This window comes from Fusarium vanettenii (genome assembly GCF_000151355.1).
Source record: "Fusarium vanettenii 77-13-4 chromosome 1 genomic scaffold NECHAsca_1_chr1_3_0, whole genome shotgun sequence".
Lineage (NCBI taxonomy): Eukaryota > Fungi > Ascomycota > Sordariomycetes > Hypocreales > Nectriaceae > Fusarium > Fusarium vanettenii.
In genome coordinates this window covers 1,851,441-1,864,770 of record NW_003315881.1, presented here as the reverse complement: position 1 = coordinate 1,864,770, position 13,330 = coordinate 1,851,441, and the positions used below count along the sequence as shown (strand labels likewise).

General features: G+C 55.0%; 3 protein-coding genes across 3 annotated transcripts; 2 read left to right on the top strand and 1 right to left on the bottom strand.

Moving 5' to 3' along the window:
* Positions 1-439: 439 nt before the first annotated feature.
* NECHADRAFT_90141 (uncharacterized protein) lies at positions 440-1,661 on the top strand (the record flags this gene model as incomplete). The annotated part of the gene is made up of 2 exons (XM_003054268.1): positions 440-830; positions 913-1,661. 2 exons carry the CDS (start codon positions 440-442, stop codon positions 1,659-1,661), a joined length of 1,140 nt encoding a protein of 379 aa, XP_003054314.1.
* Positions 1,662-5,618: 3,957 nt separating this feature from the next.
* On the top strand, positions 5,619-7,727 carry NECHADRAFT_90140 (uncharacterized protein; the record flags this gene model as incomplete). The annotated part of the gene is made up of 4 exons (XM_003054267.1): positions 5,619-5,836; positions 5,910-6,289; positions 6,341-7,381; positions 7,435-7,727. 4 exons carry the CDS (start codon positions 5,619-5,621, stop codon positions 7,725-7,727), a joined length of 1,932 nt encoding a protein of 643 aa, XP_003054313.1.
* Positions 7,728-11,147: 3,420 nt separating this feature from the next.
* On the bottom strand, positions 11,148-13,073 carry NECHADRAFT_57437 (uncharacterized protein). The gene is made up of 2 exons (XM_003053556.1): positions 12,434-13,073; positions 11,148-12,383 (listed from the first exon to the last, which is right to left on the bottom strand). Exons 1-2 carry the CDS (start codon positions 13,005-13,007, stop codon positions 11,329-11,331), a joined length of 1,629 nt encoding a protein of 542 aa, XP_003053602.1. The 5' UTR covers positions 13,008-13,073; the 3' UTR covers positions 11,148-11,328.
* Between the last annotated feature and the right edge of the window lie 257 nt (positions 13,074-13,330).

Below are 13,330 nucleotides of genomic sequence, written 5' to 3'. Positions count from 1 at the left end.
GGTCGACCATACCTCGCCGAGGCTGTCCGTCACGGACCGTGTAAGTGCAACATCGCGGATCTGCCCTCTTGCTTCTCCAAAGCAAACATTCGCTGGCCGTGTCTCGGCTAGAGCACCTATGTCGCAAAGTTGGCGAATGGCTTTCCCAACGCAGCTCTGATTCTCCACCCCCTCGCAAACAGCTTGCCCAATGTGTAGTAAACTCTCACGGACGCTATCCGTGGGATAGCGTGCCGAGGCTCCAATGAAGTGAAAGCAGGAGCTGCGAGCTCGAGATGCGAAAGCTGTCATGTTTGTTAAAAATGAGACCATCACCCGTCCGTTGATTCCGTGGCTTCGCACTCTAATTTCCTTGAGAACTCGGCTCTATACCTCGCGAGCCGGCGATACCGTCCATCACTTACACGTCCATCCGGCCCCACCGAGCATCACCGCCGTCATGCCGATGCATCAAGGTCTGATTCCACGCGAGGGCTTCTGCGCCGATGTCGTCCTCCGACTCTTCCGCCGTACCGTGCTAAACCCGGCCCTCTTGTTCCCACTTGTGCTGCTCGCTCGCTTCACAAAGTCGGGCCAAGACCTCGCCAAACTCCATCCCGCCTCCCGACATCTCGGGACGTTCTTCTGCGTCGCCCTCGCCCGCTGGGCCAGCGATTGGGCGTCGGAAAAGGCTCGAAATAATTGGGTCAACGATAAATATGATTGGACTCGAGAAATTGTGCTGGTAACTGGCGGTGCCGGAGGCATCGGAGGCCATATGGTCAAGCTGCTCGATGAGCGGGGCATAACGGTCGTGGTCCTGGATGTTCAGCCCATGTCCTTCGCCGTCTGTCCGTTCTCCCGCCTCCATCTCCATCCTTCGGACCCCGGTCCGGAGCAGACAGTGAATGATGCTAACTTTAACGCGAGCAGCGGCCAACGTGCACCACTTTCAATGCGACCTTCGCTCGCCCGAAAACGTGGAAGCCGTGGCCGAAAAGGTCAGGGCTCAGGTCGGACACCCGACTGTCGTCATCAACAACGCCGGCGTGGCCCGGGGCAAGACGGTATTGGAAGCTGAGCCGGGCGACGTCCGCTTCACTTTCGACGTCAACTCGCTTGCACCGTTTTGGACGGCCAGGACGTTTGTCCCCGATATGGTCACCAACAACCATGGCATGATTGTCACTGTGACATCGTACGCCGCCTGGCTGACGATTCCCAACATGGTGGATTATGGAGCTTCCAAGGCCGCCTCATTGGCTCTCCATGAAGGCTTGACGGCCGAGCTGACTACGAGATACAACGCCCCCAAGGTCCGGACGGTGATAGTCCACCCGGGTCACACCAAGACTGCTCTCTTTACTGGCTATGACCAAAAGACGGACTTTCTCATGCCGCAGCTTGAGCCTGAGACTGTGGCTGACGCCGTCGTCAAGCAGGTCCTCACAGGACGCAGCGGTTACGTTGTTATCCCGGGATTCGGCATGACTCTATCCGCTCTTCGTATGCTACCGGATTGGTATGCCATCCCACTGAGAGCCAAGGCGCAGTCGTATATGAACAACTTTAGGGGTAGACAGGTGATTGAGGACGTGGACGCCGCTTATGAGGACGATCATCATCTTAAGAGGGGCACAAATGATACGACCGAGAGCGCAGTGCTGGTCCCTGGCGTCTAGGCCGTTGTCGGGGCATGATGAATGATGCAGACGCTGCTAGGAGAAGGTTAGCTGGCTAAACGTGGCGGGCTGAAGCAAGAGAGCCTCGGCATGCCGGGCATCTGTCGAGTCAAAAAAAAAAAACTCCATAGTAAGCGGGACGAGGCAAGGGAGAAGGCCAAGAGTGAAGCCAAAGAGCGGGGAGTTGAGAGTTCATCGTGTCCAACAAGTCCATAACGGATGTGGGCTGCATAACTCCCATGACTAACAGACCGTACGACGCTCAGATATCGATTGCAATCCTAGCACCCAAAAGAAAAGAAAGGAAAGGAAAATTCTTTATGAAAAATTCTTTTAGCCGGTGATAGAGATAATCGCAAGGATCTGATGATGGTGCTGCCACAATCGACCCGAGTCAAGGGGATTTGGAATGGGACAACGGGTATTCGAGGCGGGGCTGCAAAGGAAAGGCAAGGCAAGACAAGGGACCAGGCCAGGCACTGACACTGACTCTATCTTCGGTGTGAAAAAGGTCCGACAAGAGGACACGGAGCTTCCCTCGCCTTACGAACCTCCCATGTAAGAGAGAGGGCGTGCGCAGGAGCTTGGGCGTCAAACTCCGAGTCCGTTTCTGCTTGTCTCCGGGGTGAGGCTCAGGATCCAATATGAAACGGCATGAGAGGCAGGCCCGTGCATCGTATCGTATCGTCTCCGGGACCGACGGTTGGTACCTGGGTACCTACACATGCATAGCAGGCTCTGGATGTGGTCGGGGATGCGTTTGGTGGTGTTGGTGATGGCTGTTGGCCGTTGGCATTGCGTCTGGGCGAGCGAATCCCCGCGTCCGACAAGGTGCCGGTGCATATGAAATGTTCCAAGCTCGAGTGATTGTCAGGCATGGGTTATGCTTGGTGATTCGATCAATTGACGGGCCAACAGGCGTGTGTGTATATAGACGAGAGAGAGAGTCCAAGATGCGCTCGCTTACTGCGGCGTCAGCTCCAGACAGCAAAGCACATTGCCATAAACGGCGGCGGCAGCGGCAGCGGTAGCGGTAACGGAACATAATCTAGGACTGCGGACGGGTTCAGGGTCTCGCAGGGGATCCAGCCTGCCGGACCATCATGAGATGATCATCGTTCGCTGCATGTCGTGGCCTGGGACCCATATTACCATTGTCAATTTGACAGTTGGGACTGCTCCCAGGGCAGCAAGTAGTTAGTTACACAGACCGCATCTGCGGGACTAGGACTGGGGTCCAACGGCTGGATGACGGGAGATGACTGAAGAAGGAAGCAGAACCTGAGCGTTATCATCTGGCAAGGCGGTGTTGGTGTTGCTGTCCCGTAATAAGCCATGAGCCGCACATTAACATCCATGGTTGACGCTGCGAGAAATCCCCGACCATCAACATGGCAATAAACATGAACCACAGCAGAAGCCAAGACCTGGCCGTGTCAGCTTGAATGAACTACTGCCAGATCCCATCTGGATCATGGAAGAGCCCTACGAGTCGAGTTAGTGCGGACACGAGAGCATATGATGTTGGCTCCGTTGCAGATTTGCTCCGAGCCCCCGAATCCCCACGCCTGCCATCTCAGCTGGAGCACGTCCGTCTGCCGAGCCATCTGTGTGTTGGCCAAACCAAACCCGTCATCTATCTGGCGAAACGTCGTGGGAACGACCGGGGAAACCGGTGTGGGAGATGGGCTGGGTCCGCCTCATCCTTGCTGGGCCGTGGATGGCTCCATCTGATGACTGCCTCTCGCAACCAGTCCAGTCCACGTACGTACGTACCGTACATAGCCTGTCCTGGACATGACGACTATCGACTTGAAAGAGTTGCGAGCGCGAGAGAGGGCAGGCGGAGGAACTCTACATGAGGCCACTTCAGACCCCGACCCTCCATCGCTCAGGTGCTGGCCTTGTCCAGCTCACTGCACCATATACCAAAAGGGCAGAATAGGTTAGCATATGCGGACAGGACGTTGCACGAAATACAACCTACAGCCCAGAAAGTAGCTGACCCCCAGTACCAAAGCAGTCAGTCACACAGCTCACTCACACTCGCACGCACGTTTTCATCGGAACTAGCAGGTGCATGAGTGGATTCGCCCAGCAACGGCGCAAGCTCGGCACGGGTTCAACGTCTTTTTGTCTTGGGTTGTGAGATGGTGGTGGTGACAGTACGTACTGTTGTTGGTGATGATGAGTGAGGAGGATTGGTCTGGCCTGGGCGCATAGCGTGGGTGAGTGTTCTAGGCGGATCTTTTGGATTGTTGCTTCTTTCCCCTCATGCTGTCTGTATCATAGGTCCATCAGTCAAAGTCAAGGCTGGGCTGCTGTCAGCATCTCCCCGGTGGCTTCTGGACTTGTCAATTGATCTTGGCTACAGATGCTTATTCCCGCACTCTATGGAGACGGGGCGCTTAAGGCATCTCTTGAATCAAAATTGCGGGCATGTTTCTTTTTTCTTTGTCTTTCTGCTGCTTCTTCTCCAACAACAAACTCCATTCTTTGCTTCATCTTAGCGGGCTGCCCTCTGGGGTCGACCCAGCCGCAAGGAACATTTGTCATTCGGCAACCAATCACAACCGTCCATCATCTGGCGGAGCCGGCGCTGCACAGGCGGATGTGGACCCCTCATGGACTTTGGAGGACTCAGGCCAAGAGAAAAAAGAGTGCAAGTCAAGGCCGCTACTGCACGGGCAGGGTCCCAGGAAGGGCCCTGGAAGCTACCCAGACCCAGTGGACCGTGTCAACCGTGTCGGCTGAGTGGACCGTGTGGGAGCGCGCCAGCAAAATCTCCCGCGAAATCAGCCCATTTCTGTCTCCTCATCAGGTCTTGCGGCGCATGCCCCCGACCCGCCTCCGCCTGCTGGGCGCTGGCGACAATCGTGTCATGCCATTTTTTTTTCTAAAGGCAATTGTGACCCGACTTTCACCTGCGCTTTGCCCTTTGCCCTTGGTTCTTGCTCCTTGGCTGGTCCTTCCTGCCTGACCCTGTCCGTCTTTTTCACTGATCCCCCCTTCCTTCTTGCCCCGAACAAGCAAGTGCAGTGCAGCAACCGTACAGCCTACCTACGACAGAACGGTACACCCCCCTCCCTCGTCTCGTAGCCCCCGGTCGCTACTTCCCACCATCCCCGACTCTCCGGCACCTGCCCTGTCTGCCTGCGCGCCCGTTCGTCGGTCGGTCTTCCCTACCTTACCTATATCTGCCTTTTGGGGTCGGAATAGCTTCATACTTAGTCCTCTGTCCCCTCTCTTCTTCTTCTCTTCTTCCTCACCTCGGTGTCTCCCTCCGTGCTCCGTCGTCCTCGTACTCGGCTCCGTCGTCGCTCTCGCCGTTGTCTCGCCGTCGTTTGTCGTGGTCCTCTTTGCGCCTGCGTGCCCATCAGCCCGTAGCTTGTCAGCCAGTTACAGCTCGTCCAATCGTCGCCTTGCCCCGCGACGCTCGACAGCCCCATCCATCCTCCACTATCCAACTTGTCGATCTATTCTATCATATATCCAATTAGTTCTGCGCTCCCCTCCCGCCGAATCCAACAAGTCCCCTCCGACATTGTCGATTCTGTGATCCTGATATCGACCCCTCCTAAAATCCGAATCGAACCCTGGTTTGCGAGGATCCCTCAAACGACAGCGGGGAGCTTGGACAAATCCCCGAAGAGTGATACGGCACTTGTCGACCGCGTGGACGGACCATCTCGGAGGATATCACCTCACCGGGCATCGCCTCGCAGACCCCCTCACCGCGACCTCCCACAAACTTCTCGCCAGCCTACTTCCTGCAGCATCCTCTACCCTTTCGCCCACCCGTTCGCCCGCCGCCTGTGCCTGTCGCAACCGCTTCAGGACGGCACTCTGTCCACCGCCAGATCTGACAGAGGTCGTCCATGATCTTGTCATCTTCCTGACATCTTCCACCATATAATGGTTCCCGGCGTTATTCAGCCTGATACACCAATGACACCAATGGACGACCCATTCAGCCGCGCGCGCCAGGAAGGCTCGCCTCCCCCGACCCAGGACCCTCTCGCCCTTCTTCGAAGCCTGCCTGAGCCCCCTCTAGAATGCCAAGTATGCATTGTCGGCGCAGGTCCCGCCGGCCTGATGCTGGCCGCCAACCTGACCAGATTTGGCATCAACGTTGAGGTTGTCGATGATCGAGCAGACCAGACACCTGTGGGAAGGTAATGCCCCATTCTTGACCTAGCTTTGCTGGGTAACCACCTCAGAAAACCCCCAATTGACTCGTGTAAACAGAGCCGATGGCTTGCAACCAAAGACGATCGAGACCTTCCGACAGATGCGATTATCAGACACTTTGCTACAACGTGGTGTCCGTGTCTTCGACATCGCCTTCTGGCGCAGCACAGCGGACGAACCTCTTCACCGACTCGGCCGCGAAGTTCACTACCCGCCTATTATCGATGTCCTCGATCCCTACATCCTTCTTGTTCACCAGGGCATGGTTGAAGGTCTCTTCCTCGACGACATGAAGAAGCGTGGCAAGGAGGTTCGCCGAAACATGGCTTTCGAGTCGTACAATGTCTCCGACAACGTATTGGGACCCCTTCAGGTCAATTGTCGCACCAATGTCACCCAGGATAAGCGATCTGTCCTGACCCAATTCCTGGTCGGCTGTGAGTGATGATGCATCTTGCCACGATCGCATGGAAACTGACTTGTCATAGGCGACGGCGCGCACTCCAAGGTTCGAAAGAGCATCCCGGATGTCAAGGCTGTTGGTATGTCCCAGGCGGCCATCTGGGGTGTCCTGGATGGAGAGTTGATTACGGATTTCCCCGATATCTGGTCCAAGACCCTCGTCTACTCGCAGGAGCATGGATCAATTCTCATTGTTCCCCGAGAGAGGAACATGACTCGATTTTATATCGAGCTCAAGGCAGGCGCCAAGTTTGATCGTCGCGACCTGGGCCAGGAATTCATCATGAAGCGTGCCAAGCAGATCATGGCTCCCTTCCAGGTGGAGTGGAAGTACATTGAATGGTTTGGTCGCTACCAGGTCGGTCAGCGAGTCGCCAGCCGGTTCAGCGACGGCCACCTCAGGGCATTCCTTGCTGGTGATGCCAGTCACACGCACTCTCCCAAGTCGGCGCAGGGTATGAACACCTCAATGCACGACTCATGGAACCTGTCTTGGAAGCTGAACTTGGCGGTTCGCGGCCTGGCCAAGCCGGTCCTGCTTGAGAGTTACGAGGAAGAGCGTCGCAAGATCGCATTGGATCTGGTCAACTTTGACTATGAGCACGCTAACCAGATCGCCGGTGGAGACGCCATTGCCCTTGCCGAGAACTTCAGGACCAACGTCCGATTCATCTCTGGTATCGGTGCCGAGTATGGTGAAAATGTCATCAACCGACCTGGAGTGGGCAACAACCAGTTTGTCATGGGAGATGTCAAGCCTGGTTGCCTTTTGCCCCCTGCCAAGGTGACTCGTTACATCGATTCCAACCCTGTCGATATCCAGCTCGACATTCCCATGTTGGGCCAGTTCCGCATCTACCTCCTGATGTGGGATGTCCAGCAGTCGGGTCCTTTCCTCGAGACCTTCTGCCGAGCCATTGCTGGTACCGACTCTTTCATTAGCAGGCTATCTGCTGCGGCCAGTGCCTCTTATGCCAACCAACCACGAAAGTCTGCCCCCGAGGATATCTACTACCGGCCAGAGCGATACACCGTCGTCAGCCACCTCTTCACCTTTGCCCTCATCAGTGAGTTACCCTCATTTCCAGTGTGAATACCCACCATGCTAACCATGACCCAGCCACCATGCCCAAGACAGAAATCGAGATCTCGGACCTCCCCCCTCTCCTGCAGGACAGCCGATGGACCTTCTATCTCGATGACATTCCGGACCAGGACACCCGTGGCTCGCTGTGCACCAACAAGTGGCTCGGCAGCCTTGGACCTGGCGAGGTGGCCATTGTCAACGTGCGCCCCGATGGCTACGTTGGCTCTCTTGGCAGATGGGACTCGGGTGTGGATGACTCTGGTGTCGAAGCTGCTCGATGGCTTGACGAGTACTATGACGGATTTATGCAACTCCCGACGCAGTAAGCCCAGAGGACGATAATGAGTTTATAGACATGAGCAGCTGGAGCCCACGCGACCATTTGCACCCACCTCACCCCCTATTCAAGGACCAGCGATAGTTGACCCCCCTCCAACTCGAGGGAAGAGAACCCCCTCGATGGCGACATCATCTTGTTTGTATATCCGGGAGCACGGAGTTTTCATTTTGTTGTTTTCGTCTTTGATACCGAAATCCCTCGCCTTGCCTACTGAGCTTGGGCTGGCCTCGGCGAAGGAAAAAAAAGGGGGGATTGGCTAATCGCCACTCCTAAACCTAGAAAGAGAAGGGGGAAGAGAAGGGGGCATATTTAAAGAGGGACCATCTGTATTGAAGATAGAAGAGGAGGGGGGTCAAGGCAAGGACGGTATTATCTGTCTGCTGTCTAAAAAAGGGGGATGATGCTACTGAACCAACGACATGTGAGATAGCTAGTAGCTGCTCCTATGCAATTCATTTTATTTGTGATGACATCTAAGTTGTCCTTGTCGACTGAGGCATTGTCTTGACTGTTATCTATGTTGCCTAAAAACCGTGGTGTTGCCATCTGGACCTGTTGTCATCTGGGCCGCGTTCTCTCAATATCTCCACGCCCTGTCGTATGTACCACATGATACCTTGCTTCTGGCTTTAGAACCTCAGTACATTAATATGACCGTCTGTGTCCTCGCCCACCAACCATCGCTCATCACCATAAATGCGGCCCTTGGCTGTTAAGCTGTCAAACTTACCCAAGAAGAACGATAACTGCTCATTCCTTAATGGGTGCTTCCCGAGGCGTGTATTTCCCTCCCACTCATCTGTGTGATGAGGATAGATACCGGGTGGAAAAGAGACAGTGATGTCTTTGCGGCTAAAGAAGTGGAGGGCCTTGAAGCGCACGCCCGCGGCCGTATCGTGAGCTTGGGACATGGTGATGCAGGGGAAGCTTTCATGACGCCAACACTGGGGTCTCCTTGAGCATGAATAATGTGGGGGAAGCCCTCTCTGTAGCCTCTGCCACCTCAGCAGGCCTGGCGTTGTATTTCGATATTGATTAAAGCAATGAGCGTCGAAGAAAGGCAACTCGCCTCTGACAGGAGCCTTGCCCAGACACGTTTCTTTCCATGCCGGGCCAATTCCCGGTAAAGGGATACCGGTTGGCTCAACACAGTGCACAACTCCCGAGGATGGTCCTGCATGGGGGCCTCCAAGTAAGTCATGGTCATCTTCGACAAGGTAGACATGGCCACAGGCCGAGCCAGTGTCGTCTTGGGTGATATTGTCAAGTTCCACGCTCCGTAGACGGGGGGTAAAATTCTGCGATAGCCCCAAGTGCTGAAGGGTGCTTGTTTGGTATGTCAATATGCGTCGAGGCTCACTACGTTCTGGACGCGGGCCTAGCCCTGGAGAACCAATGTCCCAGACGATCAACTCCTCTAAAGGATTAACAGCAGTGAAAGCTAGATCCGTGGTCGGGATCCATTTGTATAGGGCAAAGTGTGTGCTGTTATGGGTGCAAAAGAAACGACCCTCATGGCTCAAGGGTCTGTCCATGCTGAACAACTGAGATAGCCCTCTTGATGAGAAGACATTCTGAGAAAGCCGGTTCTCTCGGAGGTTTTTGTCAGCCTTGCTGCTTAGCTGTGGCAGTGTTGGTTGTTTCATGATGATGTCAAATGCCTCGATGAAGAAGCGACATCCTGAATCTGCCTCCACCACAAAGGCGAACAGCAGAACGCTATGGCTGATATGAACCCGAATGAGAGATCCACCAGAGAGTTGAAAGGGCACCACACATTCATCACCCGTGTCAATATCCCTAGCCCGGAAATCCAACACATCCAGGTCTTTCGAGTCCGGAGCAGGGTAAATGATCAAGCCATGGTCGGGGGCACAAGTCCAGAAAGGATCCCAGTGATGGAAGTCGGCGGTCAGATTGCGCCCATTCATGAATCTGTTCCAAGGCATCACACCGTGAGAAACCTGGAGATTCTTTCTTATAACGATCTCGCTTTGTCTCCATGGCTTCCCCTGGCTGAGATGCCAGTAACGACGCGCCAACCGTGCGAAGACGGTGGCCCAATCCGTGGTGTCGAGGTCATTGTCTCCTATCTCTGAACGACTCTCCCCCGTGGCCAAACCCTGAAGAATCCTCGCTTCTCGCGCCCGTGGAAAGAAGTCGAGAATCAAGCTCATGCAGAGGGCTTGGCCTGTCAGAGTGTTTCGCAGCGTCTTTGAGACCTGTCGAGATCGGACAATTTCGTGTGGAGGGACAAGGCAGAATATTTGGAGGAAAAGTGAAAATGGAAGATTAACGAGTCCATCTATCCCAGCTTGTGATCTGCAAGATGGGGCAGGTGAATCTCCTGGCTGGTTGTTACTCGCGGCAGGGACGAGATCTTGAGGGTGATTCGGTTGGTTGTCGCTTGCGAGCGAGGGCTCGTGAGGGTCCCGGCTTTGGCTGCTACTCTCGGGAAGATAGAGGTGTCGTGGGCTGCGTAGCTGCTTATACTTCCTAGGAAACCTAGGAAAGGAGAGAGTAGAATATGGATCTGGCTGAGTATCTTGGACGGGTGAAGGAGGTCCTCGAGTGCCATCCAGGCAGCTGGTATTCTCAGATGAAGAGACAGGACGAGAGTCGTTGGATGGGACAAGAGTCTGCGTCAAAGAAGAAGACGAGCCATCGAAGCTATCATGGCGAGTTTTTGACGCGTGCCAGGCTTTGTCGTCGGTGATGGGCTCGCCGCTCACGATGCTGATGGAGCCACGGTTTTTGCGTCCAGGCTTGCGCAGTTGATATCTGCGGCATGATGAAGAGAAGGCTCTGCGTTTTCGACTGAGCCACGCTTTAAAAGAGCGAGGGTGGAAGATTTTGTGCTTCATGCTCTTTCCCTGAATAATGTCGTTGGTCGTATGTCTCGTGACTTGGTTGGCGACGCAAGAGAAAGAGGAAAGAGCGGGTAAGAGCAAGAGTGAGGACGTCCAGAAGCTATAAAAGCTCCCGTCTTGGATCTAAAGTGAATTCCATTTAATGCCACTTCCCGTGTTCACATCAATGAGAAGAATCGTCCTAGCTAGAAATACCATGACCCCTGTGAATGAGGCGTCAAACACCAGCAACCTCATCTTTGTTCTGTTTGAAGTTTGGGTGGTTTATCGGCACTTGAACAAACGCTAGTCGACTTGCCCATGCCACGGGGCTCTTGATCAGGCAAAGACTTGGGAGCTTGTGCTTCATCTGTGCGCTTCTTGTTTGGTTGCTTGCGTTGCATTCCATCCTGGTTAAGCTTCCCGCGTTGCAACCGTGCATGCTACAAGTGTGCGGAGATGCAGGAACCCATGCTTGCTTCAGGCGAGAATAACATGACAAGATATGAGTGAACGAGTAATGTAAAGTTGTATGTAAATGTGCCGGACGGCAATCATTTTGATATTCTCAATGGCTCAACTTGAAACCAAAATGAGGCCTGCTTTACGCCCCTGTTTGCGACTAGTAATTATAGTCCTTACTTCCACCACCTATTCATGCATTCATTCATTCTCCTTCTCCTACTTTTGAACCCGTCGCTTAATTTCAATATCATTCAATTCCATCATCCATTCCTTTTATTGCTGAGTAGGCATGGCCACATCGGCCTTCTTAGCCACAGCATCAGCACTCTGCCACAGAGCAGTCACAGTCTTGAGCTGAGTGTAGAAGTTGATACCAGGTCGGCCGTAGAAGGTGTTGGCACCGCCACCAGCAATACTCTTCTTGTTACCCGTGAAGGAGAACATGGGCAGAGGGACAGGGATGGGCACATTGATACCCACCTGGCCGGCCTCGATGCGCTTGCGGAAGGTCTCGCCAGTGGCGCCAGATCGGGTGAAGATGGCAGTGCCATTTCCGTACTCGTTCTTGTTGATCAGATCAATAGCATCGTCGATGGTGTCGACGTTGAGGCACACCAGGACGGGACCAAAGATCTCCTCCTTGTAGCAGGTCATGTCAGGAGTGACGTTGGAGATGATGGTAGGGCCGACCCAGTTTCCGTTGGGGTACTTGCTGGGCTTGAAGCCACGGCCATCGAGGAGGATAGTGGCACCTTCCTTCTCGGCAGAGGCAATGAGGCTCTCAATGCGCTCCTTGCTCTGAGGAGAGATGACGGGTCCGAGGTCGGCGCCCTGCTCGAAGCCACCGTTCACGTTGAGCTCCCTAGCTCGCTCGGCGACCTCACTGAGCCATTCCTTGGTCTCACCAACCATGACGAGGGTGCTCAGGGCCATGCAGCGCTGACCGGCAGCACCAAAGGCGGCGCCAACAACGCTGTTGATGAAGTGGTTCTTGTTGGCATCAGGAAGGACAGCGGCGTGGTTCTTGGCACCCAGGTTGGCCTGGACACGCTTGCCGTTGGCGGAACCGCGGCTGAAGATGTACTCTCCGGCCTTGTTGCCACCAACGAAGCTAACGGCCTTGATGGCGGGCTCATCGAGGATAAAGTCGACGGTGCGGTGGGCGCCGTGAATGATGTTGACCACACCCTCGGGGAAGCCAGCCTTCTGGACAAGCTCGGCAAGGATCATGGCGGCACCAGGGTCGCGCTCGGAGGGCTTAAGAATAAGGGTGTTGCCAGTGATGGTGGCAATGGGGATACACCAAAGAGGAATCATGGCAGGGAAGTCTACCCATGTTAGCAAGGGCCCAATGGCAGCATAGGAACTAGGTACTCACTGAAGGGGCAGATAGCAGCCGTAACACCCAGAGGCTCACGGTAGGTTCGGGTCTCCATGTCCTTGGACACCTCAAGGACCTCTCCCTTGAGAAGCTCGGGGGCGCCAATGGCGGCCTCAGCGACCTGGAGGCCACGGAGGACGTCACCCTTGGCGTCAGCAAAGGTCTTGCCCTGCTCAAGGGTGATGCTGGCGGCTAGGCGGTCCCAGTTCTCACGGATGAGCTGGACGAAGCGGAACATGATCTGCTGGCGAGAGATGACAGTGGTGTTCTTCCAAGACTGGAAGGCCTTCTCGGCGCTAGCAACAGCCGCCTTCATCTCCTCGTCGGTCATCTGAGGGACGCGGGTGACGAGGTTGTTAGTGGCCGGGTCGTGCAGCTCAATGAACTTGTCCGTCTTTGAAGAGACGAACTCGTTGTTAATGAAGTAGGGAGTGTCGACGGCATCGAGCTTCTCGTGTGTGGTGGGAAAGCTCGTGGCGGTCGAGGCCAGGGCGGCAGTGACGGGCTGGAGCTGCTTGGCCGTGGCGTGTATCCGCCTGGTAGCGACCGACGAGGGACCGTTGGAGGTCATTCTGGAGGAGGCGAGGAGGGAGGATCGAGACGAAGCAGCCGGAGAGGAGCGGCTGGAGGCGCCGATGCCGCGGGAGATAGCACGACGCATGATGGCGACAGGGAGGGAGGTAGGTTGTGTGTAAGTGATAGAGCAAGAGATGGAGGGGCAAGGGGAGAAAAGAGGAATGGCAATTGGACTCTTTAATCCACGAGGAATCAACCTGCAGCTCAGATGGATCGAAAGAATGCACAGGTCATGGGTTCTCGACACCTTTTATACTGGATTGGTGTGCACCGGTAGCTGTGCCGGTGCGGAGGCGACGCCGTCAATGTCAATGTGGG